This window comes from Lissotriton helveticus, chromosome 5_1, assembly GCF_964261635.1.
Source record: "Lissotriton helveticus chromosome 5_1, aLisHel1.1, whole genome shotgun sequence".
Classification (NCBI taxonomy): Eukaryota; Metazoa; Chordata; class Amphibia; order Caudata; family Salamandridae; genus Lissotriton; species Lissotriton helveticus.
Genome location: NC_136065.1, coordinates 1,132,566,789 through 1,132,587,069, shown reverse-complemented (window position 1 = coordinate 1,132,587,069; position 20,281 = coordinate 1,132,566,789). Strand labels below are relative to the sequence as shown.

Below are 20,281 nucleotides of genomic sequence, written 5' to 3'. Positions count from 1 at the left end.
CGAGGCAGCAACTGCTTAACTTAACTACCCTCAAACATCAGGCCCCACGAGAGTTTGTAGTACCCGGCATCGTCACTGTCCTGTCAACGGACGATCCAAGCAGGTAAGAAAGATTACATTAACATGAATTCTGACGCCAAATGGTAAAGGACAGCCCGGGTGTGAATTCATTTCAATAAGAAAGGCAGAGTAGAAGAGTCCCTAACATCGGTTGTATACTGCTTATCCACGTGTATCTATCTACTGCAGTAGGCCAGAGTTTCACGTGAACTTGAGGCACACGCTGTACAAGCTCCCAGCATACACACCCCAAAAACATCACACCGAGAGAAGCCGCCCTGAAAGATTTCCTCAAGCTTTATTTAGCCCGGTTACTCATCCGTCACCCTAATGACCTCGCCCAGCCGCAGCCAGGTCGCCACAGTAATCCACCACCGTCTAATGGGGAATATATCACAGGCACGCACGCGGAAGGATCGCCACAATTCAGGAAGAAAACCGATGTCAAATGAGGTGCGTGTCTGCAGGGTGGACTCTGCACCCGCACACAGGTGCCTCCCTGAGGTAAGGTTCTCTGCTGACGTATGCGGGGATCTGTAGGTCAAGTGTTTGAGTTCAAGGAAAGCCAGCACGGCCGTCCATCCTCCTGAAGTCGATAAATCGAGTGCCATGGAATTGGTTACCGGCGGTGCCTATTAATTACACCGCCGAGAAAAGGCATACATGCGGTATGAAACGACATGTAAAACAACGCAATTTCCTTAGTGCTCTTTTTTACCACAATTATAGAAACGAGGCGCTATCCGAACACTGTCGATCACAAGACAAAGCAGCCAGCAGCATACTACCCCGAGGCACACGAGGCTGTAGACGAAACTAAACCGGTGTGAGATTACACACAAACACCGCCGCCGCCCCAAATGAGCAATCCTAAAAGCACAGAATAAAGCAAGGCATCTCTAGCCTCAGTGACATTTCTAACGTGACAAAGCGAGCACGTAAACGTGCGTCTGCTCGGGGGATGTGGTGAAATCAGCACTTAAGCAACAATGGTGAAATGTTCACGCCATCCTCCCCCAACACGTCGTGGCTCTTCTGAAAGGCGATTTAGTTCATCTTTCTGACAATGGTGACACGATTCTGCCCAGGCCTCACCATCTGGGGGCCTGCTCAATATTCTGGCGAGCCCCCTTTGTCTGTTGCACAGCACCCGGCCTCCCCCACTCTGAATCCCCTCCGTATGTGTGGTGCTGGTAGAGGCACGCAGTGTGCACGTGTGTGCCTCAGTGTAAGTTTGTGTGATCCTGAACGAGTTTGTTTTTTGTACATCCCTACAGGCAAGCGTGTGCTTTGGAGGCACATCTGCACGTGTGTGCATTAACATCTCTATGTATGAGAGTGTGTGTCTGAGCACAGCTATGTGCATGTTGTGTGTCTTTGTACATTTGTCAGTACTTCTAGGAGTGTGCATAGGTACAAGGGTGCATATGTTATGCTATGAAGACCTGTAGAGCACACAGTCACCCGGGAGGGTGTCCTGGCGCTGAGCTGATGTGAGTCTAGCCTAGGCCGATAAAGGTGGAGATGTGTATGAAGAAACACCTTTCTGTTTGTGTGATTGCATAAATAAGTTTGTGTGCATTCATCTGCATGTGTGCCCTACTTAGTACATGAGCGTACAAGTATTTGCTCTTGTTCATACGTCTCTTAAGACAAAATCTCAATCTTCAGTTGTAGAATTTGAATTGGTGGAATTTTATGGTTGGAAAGTTAACTTACAAATGCGGATATCACCCATATGAAGGAATTTCTGCATTTGCTAATTCAGGGATAAGAGTAGGCCATTTATGGGTGAGCCGCCTTGTACTAGCAGGCAACGCAGAGAAATTCAGTTTTGGGAGTACTGACATAACGCCTTCCACAGAGTTTTCTAGAAACTTTCTGCCGTCACAAGGAAGAGAGAGTTTTCAGGATGGGAGAAGGAATACCCCATGTTAAGTGGGGGTGTAAGAGAAGGCATTTCTCCAAGGGCAAATCCATTTTCTCAAATCCAGAAAAAGTTACATATGAAAATTAACATTTGCGTTACATTTATAGTTGCAGAATTTGCACTTGCTGCAAAATACCCAACCACAAATCTTACTTGTGTATATACTCCAGGAAATCTTTGACTTTTTTGCGAATCTTTGAAAAGTTGGATAATTAAAGGACAGTACATTTTGGACTTTTCCAACTGGCCTATTGTGAATTACATCTTCACATGTTTGATGAGCTGTGGGACAAAAGAAATGGGGTCTAAGTAAGCAGACCTACACCGAACCCACTCAGAAGACATCTTTTAACACACCTACAGCTGGAACTTCTATGGGGTGGGCTTTGAGCTTTGTAGATTCTCAGTATATCTTGCCAATGGAAATGCTTTCTGAAGGACCTACTATTAAAAAAAGCAACATTTTAAGTTTGGTGGCAGGACCATGGAGGTATTGACTTGTGAAACCAACCCCTCTCTCAAGCTTAGTGCATTCTCACATGAACAACAGGATCCCCGAGTCTTTTCTCCCTGAAGAAGCAACTATGGATGGAAGATCAATAACACAGCGACTACAATACATCTTAAATACGCTTCTGGTTTTCATTAGTCATGGGGGTTAAAGCACAGAACTACGTGACTACAAAAACCACAAAAACAACCACGCAATGGCATCACCCTTCATCACGCTGTCGAGAGATAAACGTTCTCCCTCCCAAGACAATTGCCATTGGACTGTGTGAAGCAACACACCATGGAAACACCCAGTCTTGCGTGCTTCATTTATACCTCCAAGCCTGTGGCCACACTTACGAATAGCTTAAGCGCTGCTGTTCTTCAGCTGATGCAAACATACTAGCAAAGTGTCTCAGAAACCTGAAACCTTAGCAACACCTTGCGAGGAGAGTCGCACAAGAGTTGTACCTCAAGTCGGTCATCCTAGTGTTTTGTTGGATAAAAGTATTGGATCGGTTAATGATGGTTCAATCAGTTCTTTTGGGGTTATGTTTCAGGAATAATCATTATACATATGAAATCCAGAGGAAGAAAGATGACAAGTGGCACAAATAATGCGAGTTACATTGAGAAATCTACATTTAGGTAAGTTCTTACCGGTTCTTTTCTAGCTCGTTGTGCGTAGACCTTTAAATGAAAAAAAGAGAAAAAAAGGGTTACTCATTTTTTCTGCAATCAGTTCATTAATTGCTAGACATGTGTCTGGCGTGATGTACTTAATAGGAATTCAATCAACACCCCTCCTCCCAATTTCCTATATAGGACAGCACAGAGCAAATTCTCCTTGGATTACAAGAGATTGTGAGGACATATGCTGCCACTAATGAATGGCCATGGGGGAGGGGTGAAAAGGCCCTCCAAGTTATGAGCTTGAAACTAAGACTGGACCTTTTCACAACAGCATTGACAAAAAGGTTGGTGTTTTTACATATTCCCCCCTTCCATACAGCTAGTGGAGACAACTGATCCCCCTTCACATTTCATGCTTCGAGTTACAATTCTTCCTGATTGCCGAAGGGATTATCCTATGTAACCCATCTGGAGAAGTCAGTATGGAATGGTATCATTAGACGCGATTAAAAGCTGCTGTTCAGCGTTGCAGAAACATGTTTCAAGCTTCCCCTTGTAGGCCACATGAAAGCACATTTAAAGTGAACTGGCAGGCTCCTGGATCTTTGCTCGGTCTACTGAGAGGACAGGGACCTGCACCTCCAGGCTGAAGGCTCCAAGCGAGGCAATTTCCACAGGTTTCTGCCAATGCATATCTGATGCTTCACAAAGTTAGTGCTGCCTTAACTCTTTACATGGAAGACAAGGGCTCTTCAGCATCCCATCTGCACACTGTTTCTAAAAAACCTTAAGTCTAAATATTTTCATGCATATGTTTTCAGAGTAAATGACTTCCAACACAGACAGGGTTAGCTGGTAGACCCCTCTCAAAAGGACCAACCAGGGGAAAACAACACACAGAAAGGTTGAACAGAACACGTTACCCACATCGCTTCTCATTAACGCAACACAGCTCAGGTATGCCATATACATGGTTATTATGAGCCTCACAGAGGCACTACCAACCAGGAAAAAATCAGAACGTCCAACAGAACACATTAGGAAGACCACCTCACATTCATCCAAACAGCACAGATGTGACATGTAATTGGTTATAAACATGCTCAAAACAGCCTGTCTATAGGTGACTTGTCACACGCTAAGACAAAACAGAACACATTGAAAAGAACTTCTAATGTACCTTCAATGTGGCCTTGACCTGCAGTATCATCTTTCAGAATACCCAGTACTACTCGTCACTAGGAAATGTCACACACTTCTTGCATCAATAGTCATATCTAGCGATTAACAAAATGAAAAAGCAATAGACAAAGCCCTATGGTCATAACCCTTCATCTCCAAAGCCATTCATCCACAGTACAAAGAATAAGACATTGTCACTTAACCGAGAATATGATCATAGGACAATCCTGTTTACCCATCATCACAGGCTGAAAGAGACACCAGACCACGACTGTAAACCCAAAGCCATGTTGAAAGTCACAGGACAGCTAAAACCGCTACGAAGCCACACCAAAGTCAGAACGGGCACCCTTCAAGGACAAATAGTGTAACATCGATGAATTTACAGACCACTGACATGTACGATATCATTGAAGCCACAATTAACTGCCCCTTTAAACATCTGTTGACTTGTGTCCAAACACAGACTAGATTCTACAGGAATCAATTGTAAGGGCGTGGAGATGGTCAAAGTTCGAAGACAAAGGCCATACAGAGCAAGTTAAGAAGCAGGTGCCATGAAGCCAGAAGTCACTTGCCAGGACCAAAGGAATCACTCATCAGGCTCTAGGGATGTTATGTTGAGTGCAGAGTGCAAAGTCTAATGGCCAGGGTCATAACTGAAGGACAAGCCCAGTGTTCTATGAGAAGAGCTCGTAGAACACTGGGCTTGTCCTTCGGCATAGGCACAGGGCCTGGTTAAGGGTCCAGTTCAATACTCTGAGTCTACTAGGCATAGATAATGGGGTAGCTCCGTGGTCTCTGTGGGCAAGAGAATTGAGCGGAATTGCACATTAAGAAAAAAATGAATATAGGAATGTTTATGTGTGTGCTTTGTCAAGTTGGAAATTTCTGGATTGAGAAAGTTACTTTGTTGTTTCTGATGAAATCCACTACCACTACTTCCTGTCCCACCACTACCCACCACCTGAGATGTTAAATATCAGTGTAATTTGTTCTCACTGCCTGCTTAAGGAGGAAAGAACCCGCTTTCTCACTGGTTGCTCTTTCCACGTCTTTTAGAGGGTGCACCTCCTCCTAAAGATGTCTGCTCCATGGGGCCGGAAACGAATGCTGCCCTGCTCAAGCAGCTCCCAGGTAGAGACTGTAAAGAAGGAGCAAGGGGACAGACCTGACGCTACCACTCTCCGCTCCCACCATGCGGAAGAGATGAATCATTCAACATGGTGCCTTTTGAGATGATTATGGTGTTGAGGGTTTTTTAAAGCAAGGGTGAAGACACTGAGGGAGCCGATTCTATATTTTGTGGCCGAGATGGGAGAAACATTGCCATTCTTCAGTGGTGAGGCCTAGCCAAAGATTGCAACAAAATGGGGGCTTGTACTCTTGAATATCATGGACAAGAACATACTGAACAAACTATCGAGAAGATAATATCGAAAGTAGGTGCACAGAGGGAATTGGGGCTTTACTCTTCTTAACTCCAAATCTATTTACCATGACAATATCTATATCGTAAAGTTGGTTGACGTGGAGTCAGGTATAGCAAATGTATACGTAATTATCCTCTCTATATTCTGTCCACGATATTAGTAAACCTCGATACAATGGACTCAATATTCACACGAAAAAGAAGGGTTTCTAAAAACAATAACTCTAGTGCTTGAACCCCTTCAGTGCCCACAGAAATAAAATAAAAATATATCAACACAGTACTCGGCTCCTACTACTACCGCACCAAAACACAAAGCTAAAGTCAGTTTGGCCAGGTTAGTGTACCTTTGCCAACTATTTGCCCCTTTTCTCCCAGTCACAAACAAACACACAACCATGTATTGACTCCAGACTGGTGATGTTCGGATTCCAATTTGTTCGCTTCTACATTTAATCCGCTTGACACGCTTGTTAGCCTTGTGTGCCAAGCTGGATCCGCCACTGACCGCGTGAAGCCCATGGGTACAAAATAAGTCACATTCCTGCCTTATGAGCCAATGAGAATGCCCGCAGCTGAAAGGACGCAGTCGGGCTCACTGCTGGGAAACAAAATTAAAACAGCAGGTGATTTTTTAACAGGGCACCGTTTATTTCCTATCTTCTCTCCTGCAAACAAAATAAACCCACCAGGTCATGACATGTTTGTCAAGTCAAGACATGGATGCTTCAACCTACCACCCTTTCGGCGGCAGGCATTCCAGGATCAAATACAGGCCAGGCACCGACAATCTTCTGCCACAATGTGCCGAGCTAGACTTATTATGTTCTGTCAAAATTAGATTAAACTTGTTTCCGGCTCAGACGGAACGGACAGCCAAGATAAGTGATACTTTTGAGACAGTCCACATGAAAAAAAAGGTGTATGGTTGAACCTCTGCGTAATTAAAATGAGGAAAGGTTGTGGAGGAGTACGGAGTTATACAGCTATAAAGCTACTGCAGTGGTGCACTTACCTCGCAGGCATCAGAGGTGCAGGTACCACTCAAACAGCAGTGCTACAAGTACTGCTCTGGTAGATGTGGCACCTCTCGGATAGCAGTGACGAAGTTACCTCTCAGACCCCAGTGAGGCAGTTACCCCTCATACAGCAGTGAGGCAGTAACCTCTCATACAGCAGTGAGGTAGTTACCTCTCAGACAGCACTGATGCAGTTACCCCTCAGACAGCAGTGATGCAGTTACCCTTCAGACAGCAGTGATGCAGTTACCCTTCAGACAGCAGTGATGCAGTTACCCCTCAGACAGCAGTGATGCAGTTACCCTTCAGACAGCAGTGATGCAGTTACCCTTCAGACAGCAGTGATGCAGTTACCCTTCAGACAGCATTGATGCAGTTACCCCTCAGACAGCAGTGATGCAGTTACCCCTCAGACAGCAGTGATGCAGTTACCCTTCAGACAGCAGTGATGCAGTTACCCTTCAGACAGCAGTGATGCAGTTACCCTTCAGACAGCAGTGATGCAGTTACCCTTCAGACAGCAGTGATGCAGTTACCCCTCAGACAGCAGTGAGGCAGTAACCTCTCAGACAGCACTGATGCAGTTACCCTTCAGACAGTAGAGAGGCAGTAACCTCTCAGACCCCAGTGAGGCAGTTACCCCTCAGACAGCAGTGAGGCAGTAACCTCTCATACAGCAGTGATGCAGTTACCTCTCAGACAGCACTGATGCAGTTACCCTTCAGACAGCAGAGAGGCAGTAACCTCTCATACAGCAGTGATGCAGTCACTTCTCAGACAGCAGGAGGCAGTAACCTCTCATACAGCAGTGATGCAGTTACTTCTCAGACAGCACTGATGCAGTTACCCTTCAGACAGTAGAGAGGCAGTAACCTCTCAGACCCCAGTGAGGCAGTTACCCCTCAGACAGCAGTGAGGCAGTAACCTCTCATACAGCAGTGAGGCAGTAACCTCTCAGACAGCACTGATGCAGTTACCCTTCAGACAGCAGAGAGGCAGTAACCTCTCAGACCCCAGTGAGGCAGTTACCCCTCAGACAGCAGGAGGCAGTAACCTCTCATACAGCAGTGAGGCAGTAACCTCTCAGACAGCACTGATGCAGTTACCCTTCAGACAGCAGAGAGGCAGTAACCTCTCAGACCCCAGTGAGGCAGTTACCCCTCAGACAGCAGGAGGCAGTAACCTCTCATACAGCAGTGATGCAGTTACCCTTCAGACAGCATTGATGCAGTTACCCCTCAGACAGCAGTGATGCAGTTACCCCTCAGACAGCAGTGATGCAGTTACCCTTCAGACAGCAGTGATGCAGTTACCCTTCAGACAGCAGTGATGCAGTTACCCTTCAGACAGCAGTGATGCAGTTACCCTTCAGACAGCAGTGATGCAGTTACCCTTCAGACAGCAGTGATGCAGTTACCCCTCAGACAGCAGTGAGGCAGTAACCTCTCAGACAGCACTGATGCAGTTACCCTTCAGACAGTAGAGAGGCAGTAACCTCTCAGACCCCAGTGAGGCAGTTACCCCTCAGACAGCAGTGAGGCAGTAACCTCTCATACAGCAGTGATGCAGTTACCTCTCAGACAACACTGATGCAGTTACCCTTCAGACAGCAGAGAGGCAGTAACCTCTCATACAGCAGTGATGCAGTTACTTCTCAGACAGCAGGAGGCAGTAACCTCTCATACAGCAGTGATGCAGTTACTTCTCAGACAGCACTGATGCAGTTACCCTTCAGACAGTAGAGAGGCAGTAACCTCTCAGACCCCAGTGAGGCAGTTACCCCTCAGACAGCAGTGAGGCAGTAACCTCTCATACAGCAGTGAGGCAGTAACCTCTCAGACAGCACTGATGCAGTTACCCTTCAGACAGCAGAGAGGCAGTAACCTCTCAGACCCCAGTGAGGCAGTTACCCCTCAGACAGCAGGAGGCAGTAACCTCTCATACAGCAGTGATGCAGTTACCCTTCAGACAGCACTGATGCAGTTACCCCTCAGACAGCAGTGATGCAGTTACACCTCTGACAGCAATGATGCAGTCTGCTCAGACAGCCGTGATGCAGTTACCCCTCTGACAGGAATGATGCAGTTACCCCTCTGACAGGAATGATGCAGTTACCCCTCTGACAGGAATGATGCAGTTACCCCTCAGACAGCAGTGATGCAGTTACCCTTCAGACAGCAGTGATGCAGTTACCCTTCAGACAGCAGTGATGCAGTTACCCTTCAGACAGCAGTGATGCAGTTACCCTTCAGACAGCAGTGATGCAGTTACCCTTCAGACAGCAGTGATGCAGTTACCCCTCAGACAGCAGTGAGGCAGTAACCTCTCAGACAGCACTGATGCAGTTACCCTTCAGACAGTAGAGAGGCAGTAACCTCTCAGACCCCAGTGAGGCAGTTACCCCTCAGACAGCAGTGAGGCAGTAACCTCTCATACAGCAGTGAGGCAGTAACCTCTCAGACAGCACTGATGCAGTTACCCTTCAGACAGCAGAGAGGCAGTAACCTCTCAGACCCCAGTGAGGCAGTTACCCCTCAGACAGCAGGAGGCAGTAACCTCTCATACAGCAGTGATGCAGTTGCCCTTCAGACAGCACTGATGCAGTTACCCCTCAGACAGCAGTGATGCAGTTACACCTCTGACAGCAATGATGCAGTCTGCTCAGACAGCCGTGATGCAGTTACCCCTCTGACAGGAATGATGCAGTTACCCCTCTGACAGGAATGATGCAGTTACCCTTCAGACAGCAGTGATGCAGTTACCCTTCAGACAGCAGTGATGCAGTTACCCTTCAGACAGCAGTGATGCAGTTACCCCTCAGACAGCAGTGAGGCAGTAACCTCTCAGACAGCACTGATGCAGTTACCCTTCAGACAGTAGAGAGGCAGTAACCTCTCAGACCCCAGTGAGGCAGTTACCCCTCAGACAGCAGTGAGGCAGTAACCTCTCATACAGCAGTGAGGCAGTAACCTCTCAGACAGCACTGATGCAGTTACCCTTCAGACAGCAGAGAGGCAGTAACCTCTCAGACCCCAGTGAGGCAGTTACCCCTCAGACAGCAGTGAGGCAGTAACCTCTCATACAGCAGTGATGCAGTTACCCTTCAGACAGCACTGATGCAGTTACCCCTCATACAGCAGTGATGCAGTTACACCTCTGACAGCAATGATGCAGTCTGCTCAGACAGCCGTGATGCAGTTACCCCTCTGACAGGAATGATGCAGTTACCCCTCTGACAGGAATGATGCAGTTACCCCTCTGACAGGAATGATGCAGTTACCCCTCAGACAGCAGTGATGCAGTTACCCTTCAGACAGCAGTGATGCAGTTACCCCTCAGACAGCAGTGATGCAGTTACCCTTCAGACAGCAGTGATGCAGTTACCCTTCAGACAGCAGTGATGCAGTTACCCCTCAGACAGCAGTGAGGCAGTAACCTCTCAGACAGCACTGATGCAGTTACCCTTCAGACAGTAGAGAGGCAGTAACCTCTCAGACCCCAGTGAGGCAGTTACCCCTCAGACAGCAGTGAGGCAGTAACCTCTCATACAGCAGTGAGGCAGTAACCTCTCAGACAGCACTGATGCAGTTACCCCTCAGACAGCAGTGATGCAGTTACACCTCTGACAGCAATGATGCAGTCTGCTCAGACAGCCGTGATGCAGTTACCCCTCTGACAGGAATGATGCAGTTACCCCTCTGACAGGAATGATGCAGTTACCCTTCAGACAGCAGTGATGCAGTTACCCTTCAGACAGCAGTGATGCAGTTACCCTTCAGACAGCAGTGATGCAGTTACCCTTCAGACAGCAGTGATGCAGTTACCCCTCAGACAGCAGTGAGGCAGTAACCTCTCAGACAGCACTGATGCAGTTACCCTTCAGACAGCAGTGAGGCAGTTACCCCTCAGACAGCAGTGAGGCAGTAACCTCTCATACAGCAGTGATGCAGTTACCTCTCAGACAGCACTGATGCAGTTACCCTTCAGACAGCAGAGAGGCAGTAACCTCTCAGACCCCGGTGAGGCAGTTACCCCTCAGACAGCAGTGAGGCAGTAACCTCTCATACAGCAGTGATGCAGTTACCTCTCAGACAGCACTGATGCAGTTACCATTCAGACAGCAGAGAGGCAGTAACCTCTCAGACCCCAGTGAGGCAGTTACCCCTCAGACAGCAGTGAGGCAGTAACCTCTCAGACCCCAGTGAGGCAGTTACCCCTCAGACAGCACTGATGCAGTTACCCTTCAGACAGCAGAGAGGCAGTAACCTCTCAGACCCCAGTGAGGCAGTTACCCCTCAGACAGCAGGAGGCAGTAACCTCTCATACAGCAGTGATGCAGTTACCCTTCAGACAGCACTGATGCAGTTACCCCTCAGACAGCAGTGATGCAGTTACCCTTCAGACAGCACTGATGCAGTTACCCCTCAGACAGCAGTGATGCAGTTACCCCTCTGACAGGAATGATGCAGTTACCCCTCTGACAGGAATGATGCAGTTACCCCTCAGACAGCAGTGAGGCAGTAACGTCTCATACAGCAGTGATGCAGTTACCCTTCAGACAGCAGTGATGCAGTTACCCTTCAGACAGCAGTGATGCAGTTACCCCTCAGACAGCAGTGAGGCAGTAACCTCTCATACAGCAGTGATGCAGTTACCCTTCAGACAGCAGTGATGCAGTTACCCCTCAGACAGCAGTGAGGCAGTAACCTCTCATACAGCAGTGATGCAGTTACCTCTCAGACAGCACTGATGCAGTTACCCTTCAGACAGTAGAGAGGCAGTAACCTCTCAAACCCCAGTGAGGCAGTTACCCCTCAGACAGCAATGAGGCAGTAACCTCTCATACAGCAGTGATGCAGTTACCTCTCAGACAGCACTGATGCAGTTACCCTTCAGACAGCAGAGAGGCAGTAACCTCTCAGACCCCAGTGAGGCAGTTACCCCTCAGACAGCAGTGAGGCAGTAACCTCTCATACAGCAGTGATGCAGTTACTTCTCAGACAGCACTGATGCAGTTACCCTTCAGACAGCAGATAGGCAGTAACCTCTCAGACCCCAGTGAGGCAGTTACCCCTCAGACAGCAGGAGGCAGTAACCTCTCATACAGCAGTGATGCAGTTACCCTTCAGACAGCACTGATGCAGTTACCCCCCAGACAGCAGAGAGGCAGTAACCTCTCAGACCCCAGTGAGGCAGTTACCCCTCAGACAGCAGGAGGCAGTAACCTCTCATACAGCAGTGATGCAGTTACCCTTCAGACAGCACTGATGCAGTTACCCCTCAGACAGCAGTGAGGCAGTTACACCTCTGACAGCAATGATGCAGTCTGCTCAGACAGCCGTGATGCAGTTACCCCTCTGACAGGAATGATGCAGTTACCCCTCTGACAGGAATGATGCAGTTACCCCTCAGACAGCAGTGAGGCAGTAACGTCTCATACAGCAGTGATGCAGTTACCCTTCAGACAGCAGTGATGCAGTTACCCCTCTGACAGGAATGATGCAGTTACCCCTCAGACAGCAGTGAGGCAGTAACGTCTCATACAGCAGTGATGCAGTTACCCTTCAGACAGCAGTGATGCAGTTACCCTTCAGACAGCAGTGAGGCAGTAACCTCTCAGACAGCACTGATGCAGTTACCCTTCAGACAGTAGAGAGGCAGTAACCTCTCAGACCCCAGTGAGGCAGTTACCCCTCAGACAGCAGTGAGGCAGTAACCTCTCATACAGCAGTGAGGCAGTAACCTCTCAGACAGCACTGATGCAGTTACCCTTCAGACAGCAGAGAGGCAGTAACCTCTCAGACCCCAGTGAGGCAGTTACCCCTCAGACAGCAGGAGGCAGTAACCTCTCATACAGCAGTGATGCAGTTACCCTTCAGACAGCACTGATGCAGTTACCCCTCAGACAGCAGTGATGCAGTTACACCTCTGACAGCAATGATGCAGTCTGCTCAGACAGCCGTGATGCAGTTACCCCTCTGACAGGAATGATGCAGTTACCCCTCTGACAGGAATGATGCAGTTACCCTTCAGACAGCAGTGATGCAGTTACCTCTCAGACAGCACTGATGCAGTTACCCTTCAGACAGTAGAGAGGCAGTAACCTCTCAGACCCCAGTGAGGCAGTTACCCCTCAGACAGCAGTGAGGCAGTAACCTCTCATACAGCAGTGATGCAGTTACCTCTCAGACAGCACTGATGCAGTTACCCTTCAGACAGCAGAGAGGCAGTAACCTCTCAGACCCCAGTGAGGCAGTTACCCCTCAGACAGCAGTGAGGCAGTAACCTCTCATACAGCAGTGATGCAGTTACCTCTCAGACAGCACTGATGCAGTTACCATTCAGACAGCAGAGAGGCAGTAACCTCTCAGACCCCAGTGAGGCAGTTACCCCTCAGACAGCAGGAGGCAGTAACCTCTCATACAGCAGTGAGGCAGTAACCTCTCAGACAGCACTGATGCAGTTACCCCTCAGACAGCAGGAGGCAGTAACCTCTCATACAGCAGTGATGCAGTTACCCTTCAGACAGCACTGATGCAGTTACCCCTCAGACAGCAGTGAGGCAGTTACACCTCTGACAGCAATGATGCAGTCTGCTCAGACAGCCGTGATGCAGTTACCCCTCTGACAGGAATGATGCAGTTACCCCTCTGACAGGAATGATGCAGTTACCCCTCAGACAGCAGTGAGGCAGTAACGTCTCATACAGCAGTGATGCAGTTACCCTTCAGACAGCAGTGATGCAGTTACCCTTCAGACAGCAGTGATGCAGTTACCCCTCAGACAGCAGTGAGGCAGTAACCTCTCATACAGCAGTGATGCAGTTACCCTTCAGACAGCAGTGATGCAGTTACCCCTCAGACAGCAGTGAGGCAGTAACCTCTCATACAGCAGTGATGCAGTTACCTCTCAGACAGCACTGATGCAGTTACCCTTCAGACAGTAGAGAGGCAGTAACCTCTCAAACCCCAGTGAGGCAGTTACCCCTCAGACAGCAGTGAGGCAGTAACCTCTCATACAGCAGTGATGCAGTTACCTCCCAGACAGCACTGATGCAGTTACCCTTCAGACAGCAGAGAGGCAGTAACCTCTCAGACCCCAGTGAGGCAGTTACCCCTCAGACAGCAGGAGGCAGTAACCTCTCATACAGCAGTGATGCAGTTACCCTTCAGACAGCACTGATGCAGTTACCCCTCAGACAGCAGTGAGGCAGTTACACCTCTGACAGCAATGATGCAGTCTGCTCAGACAGCCGTGATGCAGTTACCCCTCTGACAGGAATGATGCAGTTACCCCTCTGACAGGAATGATGCAGTTACCCCTCAGACAGCAGTGAGGCAGTAACATCTCATACAGCAGTGATGCAGTTACCCTTCAGACAGCAGTGATGCAGTTACCCTTCAGACAGCAGTGATGCAGTTACCCCTCAGACAGCAGTGAGGCAGTAACCTCTCAGACAGCACTGATGCAGTTACCCTTCAGACAGCAGAGAGGCAGTAACCTCTCAGACCCCAGTGAGGCAGTTACCCCTCAGACAGCAGGAGGCAGTAACCTCTCATACAGCAGTGATGCAGTTACCCTTCAGACAGCACTGATGCAGTTACCCCTCAGACAGCAGTGAGGCAGTTACACCTCTGACAGCAATGATGCAGTCTGCTCAGACAGCCGTGATGCAGTTACCCCTCTGACAGGAATGATGCAGTTACCCCTCTGACAGGAATGATGCAGTTACCCCTCAGACAGCAGTGAGGCAGTAACGTCTCATACAGCAGTGATGCAGTTACCCTTCAGACAGCAGTGATGCAGTTACCCTTCAGACAGCAGTGATGCAGTTACCCCTCAGACAGCAGTGAGGCAGTAACCTCTCATACAGCAGTGATGCAGTTACCCTTCAGACAGCAGTGATGCAGTTACCTCTCAGACAGCAGTGAGGCAGTAACCTCTCATACAGCAGTGATGCAGTTACCTCTCAGACAGCACTGATGCAGTTACCTCTCAGACAGCACTGATGCAGTTACCCTTCAGACAGCAGAGAGGCAGTAACCTCTCAGACCCCAGTGAGGCAGTTACCCCTCAGACAGCAGTGAGGCAGTAACCTCTCATACAGCAGTGATGCAGTTACCTCTCAGACAGCACTGATGCAGTTCCCCTTCAGACAGCAGAGAGGCAGTAACCTCTCAGACCCCAGTGGGGCAGTTACCCCTCAGACAGCAGGAGGCAGTAACCTCTCATACAGCAGTGATGCAGTTACCCTTCAGACAGCACTGATGCAGTTACCCCTCAGACAGCAGTGAGGCAGTTACACCTCTGACAGCAATGATGCAGTCTGCTCAGACAGCCGTGATGCAGTTACCCCTCTGACAGGAATGATGCAGTTACCCCTCTGACAGGAATGATGCAGTTACCCCTCTGACAGCAGTGAGGCAGTAACGTCTCATACAGCAGTGATGCAGTTACCCTTCAGACAGCAGTGATGCAGTTACCCTTCAGACAGCAGTGATGCAGTTACCCCTCAGACAGCCGTGATGCAGTTACCCCTCTGACAGGAATGATGCAGTTACCCCTCAGACAGCAGTGAGGCAGTAACGTCTCATACAGCAGTGATGCAGTTACCTCTCAGACAGCAATGATGCAGTTACCTATCAGATAGCAGTGATGCAGTTACCTCTCAGACAGCAATGATGCAGTTACCTCTCAGACAGCAGTGATGCAGTTACCTCTCAGACAGCAATGATGCAGTTACCTCTCAGACAGCAGTGATGCAGTTACTTCTCAGACAGCAATGGTGCAGTTACCTCTCAGACAGCAATGATGCAGTTACCTCTCAGACAGCAGTGATGCAGTTACCTCTCAGACAGCAATGATGCACTTACTTCTCAGACAGCAATGATGCAGTTACCTCTCAGACAGCAATGATGCAGTTACCTCTCAGACAGCAATGATGCAGTTACCTCTCAGACAGCAATGATGCAGTTACCTCTCAGACAGCAGTGATGCAGTTACAACCCGACAATCAGTTACCAATTGAGGTCCTCGCCTTCGAGAAGGCCGTGATGAACGACCTTAAAGCACTGAGCTCAACACACCGAGACTGCTTTCACAACACAAGCCGAGCAGAGCAAGAGGCAATTCGGGATTTGGCCTCCAAAAAAGAGATCATCATAAAACCCGCAGACAAGGGGGGAGCAACAGTGGTCCAAACAACATCGGCATACGAGCAAGAATGCTCCAGGCTGCTGTCAGATATACGGAATTACAAAATCCTACCAGATGATCCCACTGAATCACTCAGAATCACAATAGGCGGGATGGTGGAGGAAGCACTTGCCCATGACTGGCTGTCGAAGAAAGAAGCAGAGTTTCTCATGCAGAAGTCACCCAGGACACCATATTTCTACTGTATTACAAAAATACATAAGAACCTAGAGAACCCACCGGGTAGGCCCATAGTTTCGGGCATCGGTTCCATCCTGGAACCACGGTCGAAATTTGTTGATGCCTTTCTGCGACCATTTGTGCAAGCAACAGACACCTACCTCCGAGACACAAAAGCAGTCCTGCAACTACTGAAAGACCTCCCATTCGACCCAGATACACAACTACTACTAAGTCTCGACGTGGAGAGCCTTTACACCAGCCTCCCACATGATGAGACACTGGCGATCATTGAAGAAGTGCTATATAGCAAAAATTGGAAATACCAGACGCCGAGAGGAGTAGTTTTGGAATGTATTGCACTGGCATTGACAAAAAACTTTTTTGAATTTAAAAGTACCATCTATCTTCAGAGCCATGGGACCAGTATGGGGAGTACCTTCACCCCTAGTCTGGCCGGGCTTTATGTCCACCACATGGAAAGCAACAAGATCCTCCATACTCAAAACCCTTTCAGACAGCGCATAATCAGTTGGAAAAGATACATCGATGATGTGCTTGTCATCTGGCAGGGGGATCAAGCATCAGTCACTCAATTCATGGAATGGCTGAATACTCAGAACCAGTATCTGAAATTCACTCACTCAGCGTCAAACCAATAACTGTTTTTTCTGGATCTCGATATTTATCATGAAGGCGGCATCTTAAAATCCAAGACCCATTTTAAACCCACGGCGAGGAACTGCCTACTCAGGTACGACAGCTTCCATCCCCGACATTCACGGGAGAACTTACCTTATGGACAGTTTCTTCGCTTGAGAAGTAACTACACAGATGTGACAGCATACAAATCCCAAGCATCAGACCTCAAAGTGAAGTTGCAAAAGAGACAATACCCAGACAACATCATAAATGCCGCCATGAAAAGAGCAAGAAATAATAACAGAGATGCACTACTAGAAGACAGAATCCAGCCAAACCAAGAGCAAAAAAAGACCGGTATGTGTCACAACATATAGTACACACTCCAACGAGGTATCCAAGATTGTTAACAGACATTGGCGCATCCTCACATGTGGAGCTCTGGGTTTGGAGAAACCCATGTTCGACGATAGAAGAGGGAAGAATCTCAAGGACATACTCGTACACACTCGACCGAAACAGGACCCACCAGGACCCCTCGCCCAGCACAAAATACAAGGCCACTATCCATGTGGCAATTGTGGAAGCTGCCACTTAACTAAAAAAAGCAAGCAGCTTACGTTCAGAAATGGCACCAAGTGGCACCAACGAAAGTTGACCAATTGTAACAGCAAGAACGTAGTGTACATGATTACCTGTCCCTGCGGCCTAGAATATATAGGCATGACAACCAGGGCAGTGAAAGTACGTCTGAACGAACATAAGAGTGACATACGTTGCAAAAAAAGCACCACCAAAATGGCCTCTCATTTTTTGGAAAGACAACATTGTGTCAACGACATTGCTTGGACCATAATGGAGCAATTACCATCAGAGGTGGGTCTGTTCGAAAAAGAACAACGGTGGGTATTCCGCTTGGGCACCCACACAACCGGCCTCAACGACGAGATACCGTGGGGACAACTTACATGAAAGAATCATAACCCACAATTTATCTTGTTGACACCAACAGAACTATAGGGCTTAGGGACTGTACTCTACAATGAGCACCATACTATGAATTACATGAATACTTAACACATCCATGAATATCCTGTAATCCCTGCCTTTTCCGTCTACATGGCACTTTTGAGAAACGTTTGTGTGAACAAATAAACCACAACCATCATAAAAGCCCTTAAACATGCACTACTGCTAACCCGGTGAAGAACGAGCGGTGGAACCGCCTGACAGCGCATGCGCGGAGACGTGTCTCGCCCACACGCATGCGTCGGTTACAGGGCCTTGGTCTAGCGACTTCGCACTCCGGCACAACCCCGATTGGAGCATGCGGGTGATACGGAGCCACTACGCGTGGGTGTACCACTTTAAAATAACCCCGGTAACACCCATACATGGGCATTTCCGTTCTAACAACTGTCAATTAGGCATACAATTGCCAATCAGAAGGGGTATAAAACAACGAGCGATACCGATAGACCTCGCACTCTCAACGGAGCCAGGTACGGGGCAGACAGGAAGGAATCTCTTCCAGGACTCATGAGTATACTTACAACGGCAACTAGACTGAGCATCCTACAACTATGTAAGTACTTACAAAATCTAATAACCTTGCATCAAATTGCAGGTAGCGAAACAGCACAAGGACCCCTGTGTTACCAGATGCTCATGAGCCATTTCTATTTATTCTAAACAGTATGTTTTCTTCATGTTTTCTTTCTGGTAAACCCTCACCACAGTAAACAATAACCTTAACCCAATTAGAACACCAAAAACGTTCTCCATGGGCAACTAGCCTCAACATGAAGTGTGTTAGGTTTTAGAGTGTGTGCTTTATGTTAAGTGTTTGTGAGTCCTGTCTGTAACTTTCTTTTTCACGCCAGGCACGATTTACTAGTAGCATGACATTTTTGTCTACAGAATCGGAGTCCGCACATATTGATCGTTTTTCTACAGGTCACTGCACCTAGGGCTGCTAAGGAGTGGACCACCACAAAATATTTTTTGTCCCCTTCCTTTGCAGGTCAGCCGAATGGCGACAAAAAGACGACTTTGTAGGTACATCGCATAACCTGCATCATATCTCACTTTTTGTAAATAACACTTTTTAAAGAGTAGAGAAACGTGAGTACGGTGGGGATTTGTGTACCCTGTCCTGAAGAAGGAGTTCCGACTCCGAAACATGTCGACACACACACACAGGAGGTGATGCACATTATCTTGCATCCTACGCCTCCGCTCTGTCACTTCTTTTAACAGCGCCAGCCCGGGGGCCCATTAAAATTATTTTTGAGCATACCCCACGAGCCAGGCACTTTTGAAACATCACTCGCCGATAACCTCACCACTCACGCACATACAACAAAAATCCTCACACACACGTCACATAGTCATCATAAAGTGCTCCCACGTAGTCGTAGGTCGCAGCACGCCGAATCCCGTAGAGGGGTGCGAAGACCCCAATGATGAAGCATGACACCAAGGGTCCTTTTGGTGTGTGAGGGGTACTATACCACCATTGGGTGCTCCCAACCACTGTAGGGTAGCCCCATTACTTTAGTGGATTCCATATGTTTATACACGCAGTTACCTCTCATACAGCAATGATGTAGTTACCTCTCAGGCAGTGGTTACCCGTAAACAGCAGTGCTCCGATTATCTTTCCGTCAGCAATGGAGCATTTCATTCTCAGATTGCAAGATTTTGTTCCCTCAGCCACAACACCAGCAGAATTAGTTCTGAGACACCAGTGGTCAGAAAACAGCAGTACAGTTGCCTCTCTTACTGCTGTCTGAGGGGGTAACAGCCCCCAACACTGGGCGATGGTTTATCTTTAGTATCCTCCAGGAGGTATGGATCTTCATCCTTCTGTGTTATGTTTCTAAACTGCTACATGAACTTTTTGTCTTTGTGGATTTCACTTTCTGCAGGGTTCGTGTTACTTTTGTGTTTTTCTGCATTGACCAGTATTGTTTTTTTAACATATTTACATTCCTTTAAATGTTTTGATGTCCCGTTCAGAAAGTTTGTTTCCAACCAAAAAATAAATGATCATGATTTAAGCCAGCTAGAAAACAAGGTATGCAGCTGCAGACCAAGTATCCGGCTACTATGTAAATGTTCCTCTGCACAGAACAGGAAGTATCTGCTATAGACCTTTAAAGAAGAAGAGGCTGGGGCGAGCCTCCTTCGAAGCAGAAGTGGAGGCCACACGCCCACCAAGCTATCTGTAAGAACAACTAAGAAGGATACGAGTTCACATCGCTGCAAGAGCCAGGAACGAGAAATCTATCAGGCAATGTGATTCAGAACATAAAGGCAATTTCTCAACCACTTTTACTTTTAAACTAACACTTTACGGTGGGGCAGGAAGGGAAGAATGCCCTCATCACTTTCATCACAACTTGAATAAACGCGGGCCCCTCTGTGTATCCCTTATACTACAGTGCATTGCGTTGTGCATCGTTTCACCATATAACTATTGTTTTACTATATAACCATAAGCGATAATAACAT

General features: G+C 48.0%; 1 protein-coding gene across 2 annotated transcripts in view; it reads right to left on the bottom strand.

Moving 5' to 3' along the window:
- MXI1 (MAX interactor 1, dimerization protein) overlaps window positions 1-20,281 on the bottom strand; it is a 125,234-nt gene that overhangs the window by 57,039 nt on the left and 47,914 nt on the right. For both annotated transcript variants that reach the window (XM_078643757.1, XM_078643758.1), the window contains exon 3: window positions 3,143-3,172. In XM_078643757.1, the coding sequence (XP_078499883.1) occupies window positions 3,143-3,172 (30 nt within the window). The remainder of the gene's footprint in view (window positions 1-3,142; window positions 3,173-20,281) is intronic.